Source organism: Bison bison, unplaced genomic scaffold (assembly GCF_000754665.1).
Source record: "Bison bison bison isolate TAMUID 2011002044 unplaced genomic scaffold, Bison_UMD1.0 scf7180017864148, whole genome shotgun sequence".
Lineage (NCBI taxonomy): Eukaryota > Metazoa > Chordata > Mammalia > Artiodactyla > Bovidae > Bison > Bison bison.
This window is the reverse complement of record NW_011494720.1, coordinates 789,886-799,219: the sequence shown is the minus strand read 5'-3', so window position 1 is coordinate 799,219 and position 9,334 is coordinate 789,886. Positions and strand designations below refer to the sequence as shown.

Below are 9,334 nucleotides of genomic sequence, written 5' to 3'. Positions count from 1 at the left end.
TTTGGAGGGAATGATGCTAAAGCTGAAACTCCAGTACTTTGGCCACCTCATGCGAAGAGTTGACTCATTGGAAAAGACTCTGATGCTGGGAGGGATTGGGGGCAGGAGGAGAAGGGGACGACAGAGGATGAGATGGCTGGATGGCATGACTGACTCGATGGATGTGAGTCTGAGTGAACTCGGGGAGTTGGTGATGGACAGGGAGGCCTGGCGTGCTGTGATGCATGGGGTTGCAAAGAGTCAGACACGGCTGAGCAACTGAACTGAACTGAACTGAACCCCTTAAGAGACTGAAAACCTACATGGACTTACCCATCCTGAAATATACAACGTTTAGTCAACTATGAAACCCAGCCAATGTCAGCTGGAACTTTAGGCCTGTCTTTGGTTAGCAGTCCCACCTGAAAGTCAAGATGGTTCTTCCTGAGCCATTCTCACCTACACCATGGCTCTGAGCCTGGTGCTACAGCTCAATTAGGAAGGCTCTGTACTTTCACAAGCTTCCAAGAAAATGACAATTTGGGAGAGAACAGTGAGGGCTAATTTTAAAAATTCAGTTAAACTACTGCAGCACCAAAATTTAACTCCAACGTCTTATAAGAACTGTTAGCTCTTGATTTTTAGAACATCTCAACAAAACCCCAGAAAAATCTCAAACCATGTATTATTCAAAATAGTCACAGTATTTCTCATGCTTTTTTCTTCATCACAGTTCTTCTTCCTTTTCTTAATCAAGTCCTTAATCGATTTACCTCTTAAGACCCTCTATAAGCCCTATCACTTCTATAGATCCTTTTCTAACTTATTTCTCTGAAGTCTTATATACTAGTATGCACCATAATATTTAGCTGTTGCTTGTATATGTATATATGCATTCGTTCACACAATCTTGTGTTGGTAGCTGTTTTATCTAAGCTGGTTTATTATTCCATCTACTTCGCCACAGAACAATCCCCACTGAAATCAAAACATAGTTCTGGATAGAAATTGGTCTCAAGAACTACTTGATTACTCAGAATTTTTGGACAGCCTCTGTTCATTCTAAATATGTTAAACATAAAGGTGCCTTCCTTAAGACTATACCACTAAGACTGGAAAGGCAGCCAAGAATTCAGGTTTAGCAGGAAAAGGAGCAGCAGAACGACAGGTGTTAGTAAAATGCTATGTAAACACATATATTTTATACAACTTATAATGGGCACAATTTATCTTCAGATAATAGAAAGCTGACCATTTATAAATTTGGAATAAAAAGTATCTCATAAGTAGACAATTTTCTGTGACTAGTGTGTGTGTCTTTTTGGTCTCAGCTTGACATTCTAAGAAAGTCTATAACTTGCCTGATGCTAACAAGAAGGTGAGACAAGCTTTCAGAGCAATAGGCTGTCATGAAATAGAGTCCCTTAGTCAGACATATCGGAAATAGCCAGCTCAAGATGACACCTCTAGCCTAGAAAACTTAGTAGAAGTCAGCAGGATCAACATTCTTCCTCTTTCTTAGTTCAGGCATTAACAGTCCTTATAGACCAAGTACATTATCAGTATTCTACAAGCCCAGGTTTATTTCTTTTTTGTAAGTTTAGAAGGGAAAATTCTTGTCATTACAGACAAAAATTTGAAGTGATTCTTATTGATAGAAGTATGAAATAGAATATTTTCAAGGCAGGATTAAAATCGATGCTTCTAATGTTGCTTGGGTGTAGAGAACAAAATGTTATTTGGCCTTTCTTACTTTATACAAGGAGGAAAATTCCTCAAACCTTTATGGAGTCTTCTCCCACGTAAAATATCACCAAAAAAAAAAAAAAATTGTGTGTGTGGTGGGTGGGAAGGGAACCCAAAGCTTCTTTGGTCTCTAAGACTGTCAGGAGGAAGGCCTGATGGGACAAGATGGCCAGCATGCGCTCCAAAAGGTGGGAGGGACTAGACCTGGTTGGGTGACTTATAGGCGGAAGTGTGGCCCGGCCCGGGGCCTGTAGACCCCGGCTAGAGAGTTCAATAAAGGTGCTGGAGAGTTTCAGCAGGTGAATAGGGCGTTCCTCCTTCCGCACAACACCGAGAGCAAGCTCCTGGCAAAGTGGCAAGGCCCATACGGAGAAGTCTGGAGAATCGGTCCATTCGATTACGACGTCCTGTGCCCAGATAAACAAGAGAGAGAAAAGGAGTCATCATGTCAACTGATTGAAAGCCTGGTGGGCACAGGAAGTGGTCTCGATCCACCCAGATGGAAGAGTCCTCAGGTCTGAGAGGAGGCGGGCCCTAGGGACATACTCCCGCCAGCCAGCAGGGGGAGACACCATTCTCAGAAGGTGACTCTGGAGAGATCTCTTTCTTAGAGAGAATGTTGATGGTAGCCCACCACGTGGAGAAAGGGCCCAGACACAGAGTTGAAAAATAAAAAGATCCTACAGGAGCCCAGGAAGACACCAGTAGGCAAAACAAAAAGAACAAACCAAAAGTGGGGAAAAAAGCAAAAGAAAACCCCAAAAGGAAATCTACTTAATATTTAAAAGGTGGGTAAACGTGAAAGTGAAGTCACTCAGTCGTGTCCGACTCTTTGTGACCCCATGGACTGTAGCCCACCAGGCTCCTCCCTCCATGGGATTCTCCAGGCAAGAGTACTGGAGTGGGTTGCCATTTCCTTCTCCAGGGGATCTTCCTGACCCAGGGATCGAACCCTGGTCTCCTGCCTTCCAGGCAGACGTTTTAACCTCTGAGCCAGCAGGGAAGCCCTAGGATAATAAGGACTATTCAAAGTTGTACTGAGTTCTCATGATTCAGTATTGAGACCTGGCTTCTACCAGGGTTAGAACTTTGTATGGTTAATGGATGGTCCATATTCCAAACAATGTGCCTCAAGCAATTACCTCTTTTTAAAGGACAATGTGCTGGCCTAATCAATCTATTCTCAAGTGAAACCTCACTATGGTATTTGCTCTCATTCTGAGGTGCCGTAGCCTGGATTCAGTCAGTGGTTGCATTGCCAATACGCCACTTATGCTCTAAAACAGTCTGCCTGCAGCTGGAATTCAGTCACTTGTTCTACATGTAATAACAAACCAGTTTAGCAACACTAGAGTTAGAAAAGGGATGTGAATTAATTCAAGCATGTTATTGCAAAGAGAAAAATATATGCGATCCAGCCTTTATCATATTTGTATAAACATCACTTTTAACTTTTATTTTACTTAAAAAGAAGAACAAGTCAAAGAGTTTGTAAAATCCTTCAGGTCACATTTCCAGGGCTTAACATCCCTAAATGTTAAGAAATCTTACTGTATGAAAATTCTTAAACATTCCCAAACTTAAAAATTTTTTTCCCTACAGATTTTGGTCATGCAACTTGTTGAGTTCACTTAGGACTCAGATACCTGCTTCTTATTCTCTGGTTCCCACATAAGAAAGCAGTCCCAAAGACAGGAAGTCAGTGGCATCAAGCTGGCCGGATGAGCCATGTTGCCATCAAGCCAATTAACAAGACATGCCCAGATAGTGAGCCATCTGGTTTTTACTTCTAGTTGGAGAACTGTCTCCTCTCACTTGATACCGAGGCAGTTCTTAGTCAGAAGTTCTATGGCAGGGATTCCTAAAAGAGGATGGAAAGTCCACAGTTTACAAAACTCAGATTCCTGAGCCTAACCCCAGAAATCTCTGAATCTGGAGGTGAAAAACTCCTCAGGTGACAGCACCCTCAGGTTTTTTTCTTTCCATGGCAATCCTGAGCTTTATTCACATAGATGCCCGGCTTCCATGAAGAACCCTGTGTAATTTAGCCAGGGGATATGTATATTTTTCCCCATGTCCTGAGGCAAGCAGGATTTTAGTTCCCTGACCAGGGATTGGATTTGGGATCCTGTGGTAAGAGTGTCAAGTCCTAACCACAGGACCACCAGGGAATTCCCTGTACTTCTTTATAATTGAGAAAAAGGCAAACATGATTATCTCTTTCTTTCAACCCTAATGGTACCAATATCACACCTGTGATCCTGGTTTAGTTCTGCCCCCAAAGGAGGCTTGACTAAAAGAATTAAATTCCTTGGAAGCATACCTAAGAATACCAAATGACATAGTATCAGATGGATTATAGCAGCTATTAAAAAAAAAAGTAACAAATGAAAAACAGCTGGGTTAGTATGAACAGTTTTTTAAAAACTGCAGAAGGGACTCCTTTTTGTCTTTGTTAGGATGAGTAGGCATTATTGTTGGGATTCTGGAGCAAAAAGCAATCCTATTCCGTGTGTGTCCAAACCTTAAACTCTTCACTCCGCTACCCAGCCACTCCTTCTAACACACTGATGCACAGGGAAAAAGCTGTAGATGCCACCAGTGAAACTGAAGGCTATTTTTCAACCTTAGATTAAATTAGACAAAGCTGCTTCAAACAGTATATCTGGAGTGATGACGTCACAGACACCAGGAAACCCTCCAGACCCACTGGTGTGATGGGGTGGGTGCTTCGTCTGCGTGTCAGTGAGCCTGTGGTCTCGCTATGAGAATGAACATCGGGGTGGCAGCATCCTCACAGTGCTAGGGGCATTTAGAACCTGAGCGCGACTCTCTGCCGGTCCTCGGAAAGAGAAGGGCTGCTTGGGACCTACCGATGGCGGGCCCGCCCTGCCTCTTCTCTTCTAGGATGGCCGCCAGGTCCTTGGACGCGGGCTTCTGCGGCTGGCTACTGAGCGTCTGTTCCAGCTCTGGGTTTTTCACTTTTAGCAGCTGATTTGCCTTCTTGATCTTCTGACTGTACTGCCTGGCCATCAGGAAAACTCTGCTCCTGGTCTTGTCTACATTGTCCAGCCCGGGCTCAGGGTTCTCTAGGTCCGCTGGGGACAGGCTGCCGCCGGCCACATCATAGGGACTCTCTGTGGGCGGCAGGTCACTGGCCAGCGACAGCCGGTGGAGACTCAGGCAGGAGCTGTCTTCGGCGGCCGGGGCTCGGTCCAGGGCGCAGGGGGCTGGCCCGGGCCTGTCTGCTGGCGGCGCGAGGAGAGCCCGGCCCGCGGCCAGCGAGAGCGGGGAGCGTGCGCTCAGCTCCGGGGCACTGCCCGCCAGCGGCCGCTCCTGCACGTCATCTTTGCTAACTGGAAACGCGGCCAGGAGCCGGTTTCTGGCTTTGACTTCGTTTTTCTTGATGTAATTTTCCAAGTCATTCCAGATTTCATCTACTTCTTCAGACAGTTTATCAGAGATGGACCGATCCGCTAGGGCCAAGTTGCAGCCGAAGGAGTTATAGAGCAAACTCAGATAATCGTTATCAGAGGAGCCTGGCGGGTAGGGCGCCTCGTCCTCACTGAACTGGAGGCTGTCCTGGGAAGCAGAGGCCCGCAGACTATCACAGCACCCCAAGTCGGCCTCCAAGCCCAGGAAGGTGCTCCTTGCAGGACGCTTCGGGCTGCTGCCCTTGAAGTCCCGGGAGGGCGCCTCCGGGAGCGCAATGGTGTCATAGACATTCTCCTCCATCACCTGGAGGTCGTGCATGCTTTGGTTCCAGGCCTCCCCGGCCGGGAGGGCTCCATCTCTCCTGGGGTGCAATGTGCTCTCCTCCTCAGGCCCCGCTGGCTTCTTGGAGAAGGCCAGCTCTGGGGTGCTCTTGGGGCGAACAGAGTCTCTGACTGGTTTGTGGGGACTGACTTCAGTGTCGTCGCGTTTAGCAACCATCAGTTTCAAGTCCTCGTAACTTATGTTGTCATAGACATGGTCTATGTCATCTATAGTCAACTCTATAGAGGACCCGTAGGGAGTTGTCCCATCCTGCCCCTCTGTTTTAGGGTCACCCTGCAGTTCCCTCCGGGAGCTGTACTGAGAACCACCACTGTCCCTAGTTCTTATGTCAGGGGGACACGTGTTGCTCTCGCCAGCACTGCTGGCCCGCCGCACAATCCTGTGGCCAGAGCTGGAGGTCTCGGAGGACTCAATTTGTCCCATGTGCCAACTGCAAGGTCGACTAGAAGTACCATCTTCACACAGCTGGGCTGAGTTCAGATCCGAGGAGGAGAAGGATGGCAGGAACATCTGATAGTCGTCTTCATCCTCCTCGTTCTCCTGCGACCTTCGGCTGGGAAACAGGGCTTGGCGGATCTGGTGGTCGGTCCAGATGTTTCTGACAGCCCCACCCCCACGAAGCACGCTCAGGATGGTCGAACTGCTTGGCTGACTGTTCCGCTGGGCAGGAGAAGGCCCTGCTGAAGTCAACTGGGGAGACCCTTCCTCTCTGGAAACCTGAGGATGAGAGAAACATACCGATTGAATTACACCCGACAGGTCACGTTATTCAGAATAGTCTCCTATATTTACACATTGTCTTTCCCCCTAGACGTGATATTCTTAAAGAAAATCATCAGGACACATGGTTGATTTTTAACTGAATTGAAAGCACATTGGATATTTTGCAGTAGGGGCAGAAAGGACAGGAACTGATGTTTACTGAGAAATAGGCTCAGCTATCGGAGAAGGCAATGGCACCCCACTCCAGTACTCTTGCCTGGAAAATCCCATGGACCAAGGAGCCTAGTGGGCTGCAGTCCATAGGGTCGCTAAGAGTCGGACATGACTGAGCGACTTCACTTTGACTTTTCACTTTCATGCACTGGAGAAGGAAATGGCAACCCACTCCAATGTTCTTGCCTGGAGAATCCCAGGGACGGGGGAGCCTGGTGGGCTGCCGTCTATGGGGTTGCACAGAGTCGGACACGACTGAAGCGACATAGCAGCAGCAGCAGGCTCAGCTATTTGAAGACGTTCTCCAAACTGCATGTTCATAATCACTCTTTGAAGTGGATATGATTGTACCAGTTTCAGTGGTAAAGAATCTGCCTGCAAAGCAGGAGTTGCAGGAGATGCAGGTTCAATCCCTGGGTCAGGAAGATTCTCTGGAGCAGGGCATGGCAACCCACTCCAGTATTCTTGCCTGGAGAATCCCATGGACAGAGGAGCCTGGTGGGCTACAGTCATAGGGTCGCAAAGAGGTGGACATGACTGAAGCAACGTAGCAAACAGGCACGCACGTACCAGTTTCACAGTAAGCACATTTAGGCTCTTAGGGTTCAGTAACTTAACTCTCCCTCGTCAGTGGAAAGGCTAGGATGCAAACCCAGGTCACCTTACCCCACTGCAGGGAATCAGCTAAATACAGAAAACTGTCAGATACTTCAAATCATTTTGATATGCTCTTGGAAAATAACATTATACAAATGAACATATATAGGTGTCAAGGGCCATGGTATCTAGTTTCTTTTTGGGGCTTGATCCTTAGCAGTCTCATCCTGGTTATTGGTGTACCAGAAACACCTCTGTCAGTGATCTGACTATGTCCTTTGAGAGTTTCTTTTAAATCTCTGAAACTGCATGACCCTGACTTGCACTGCCTTGGTTTATAGATTCTAGGCAAAAGAGCCTTTGTTTCAGGAAGTTAATTTAATCCACTATTGAACTAATGAAATTTTTACTTTCTTTCAGAATACACTTAATTAATATTTAGATGTCTGTTAGGAAGTAAGTACGAGTGACACTAATGACTTTTAATCAGAGAGAACAATGAGTCTCTAATAACTTGGAACCTTTCCTGATGGAGCTCAACTGTGCATGCAGGGAGCAGACTGCCCTCTGATATCCTCTGTGGGTATTGGGATTAGCTTCAAAGAGTTGAAAGGGTTAGGACAGGTTCAACCTAATTATTACCAGCGACATATTTTCTGGTCAAAACACTAGCATAACCTATTGGAAATGTCAAATTAACAAGAACTTTTCATCACTGATCAATGAAACTGGGATACCTATTACCTTGATATTCAGTTCAGTTCAGTGGCTCAGTCGTGTCTGACTCTTTGCGACTCCATGGACTGCAGCACGCCAGGCTTCCCTGTCCATCACCAACTCTTGAAGCTTACTCAAACTCATGTCCATTGAATTGGTGATGTCATCTAACCATCTCATCCTCTGTCATCCCCTTCTCTTCCCGCCCTCAATCTTTCCCAGCATCAGGGTCTTTTCCAATGAGTTAGTTCTTCGAATCAGTTTACCAAAATATTGGAGCTTCAGCTTCAGCATCAGTCCTTCCAGTGAACATTCAGGACTGATTTCCTTTAGGATGGACTGGCTGGATCTCCTTATAGTTCAAGGGACTCTCACAAGTCTTCTCCAACACCACAGTTCAAAAGCATCAATTCTTCGGTGCTCAGCTTTGTTCATAGTCCAACTCTCACATCCATACATGACCATTGGAAAAACCATGGCTTTGACTAGATGGACCTTTGCTGACAAAGTCATGCCTCTGCTTTTTAATATGCTGTCTAGGTTGGTCATAGCTTTTCTTCCAAGGAGCAAGTGTCTTAATTTCATGGCTGCAATCACCATCTGCAGTGATTTTGGAGCCCCCAAAAATGAAGTCTGTCACTGTTTCCACTGTTTTGCCATCTATTTCCCATGAAGTGATGGGACTGGATGCCATGATCTTCGTTTTCTGAATGTTGAGCTTTAAGACACTTTCACTTTCATCAATAGGCTTTTTAGTTCCTCTTCACTTTCTGCCATAAGGGTGGTGTCATCTGCATATCTGAGGTTATTGATATTTCTCCTGGCAATCTTGTTTCCAGCTTGTGCTTCATCCAGCCTGGCATTTCTCATGATATACTCTGGCATATAAGTTAAATAGCAGGGTGACAATATACAGCCTCGACATACTCCTTTCCCGATTGGAACCAGTCTGTTTTTCTATGTCCAATTCAGCTATTGCTTCTTGACCTGCATATAGATTTCTCAGGAGGCAAGTCAGGTGGGCTGGTATTCCCATCTCTTTCAGAATTTTCCACAGTTTGTTGTGATCCACACAGTCAAAGGCTTGGGTGTAGTCAATAAAGCAGAAGTAGATGTTTTTCTGGAACTCTCTTGCTTTTTCTGTGATCCAGTGGATGTTGGCAATTTGATCTCTGGCTCCTCTGACGGGATAAATCCAGCTTGAACATCTAGAAGTTCATGGTTCATGTACTGTTGAAGCCTGGCTTGGAGAATTTTGAGCATTACTTTGCTAGCGTGTGAGATGAGTGCAATTGTGCGGTAGTTTGAACATTCTTTGGCATTGCCTTTCTCTGAGATTGGAATGAAACCTGACCTTTTCCAGTCCTGTGGCCACTGCTGAGTTTTCCAAATTTGCTAGCATATTGAGTGCAGCACTTTCACAACATCATCTTTTAGGATTTGATATAGCTCAACTGGAATTCTATCACCTCCACTAGCTTTGTTCATAGTGATGCTTCCTAAGGCCCACTTGACTTCGCATTCCAGGATGTCTGGCTCTAGGTGAGTGATCACATCATCGTGGTTATCTGGGTCATGAAGA

General features: G+C 45.9%; 1 protein-coding gene across 4 annotated transcripts in view; it reads right to left on the bottom strand.

Annotated features, from left to right (window-relative positions):
- PLEKHG1 (pleckstrin homology domain containing, family G (with RhoGef domain) member 1) overlaps nucleotides 1-9,334 on the bottom strand; it is a 250,271-nt gene that overhangs the window by 6,276 nt on the left and 234,661 nt on the right. For all 4 annotated transcript variants that reach the window (XM_010840819.1, XM_010840818.1, XM_010840820.1 and 1 more), the window contains one exon: nucleotides 4,599-6,219. In XM_010840819.1, coding sequence (XP_010839121.1) covers nucleotides 4,599-6,219 — 1,621 coding nt within the window. The remainder of the gene's footprint in view (nucleotides 1-4,598; nucleotides 6,220-9,334) is intronic.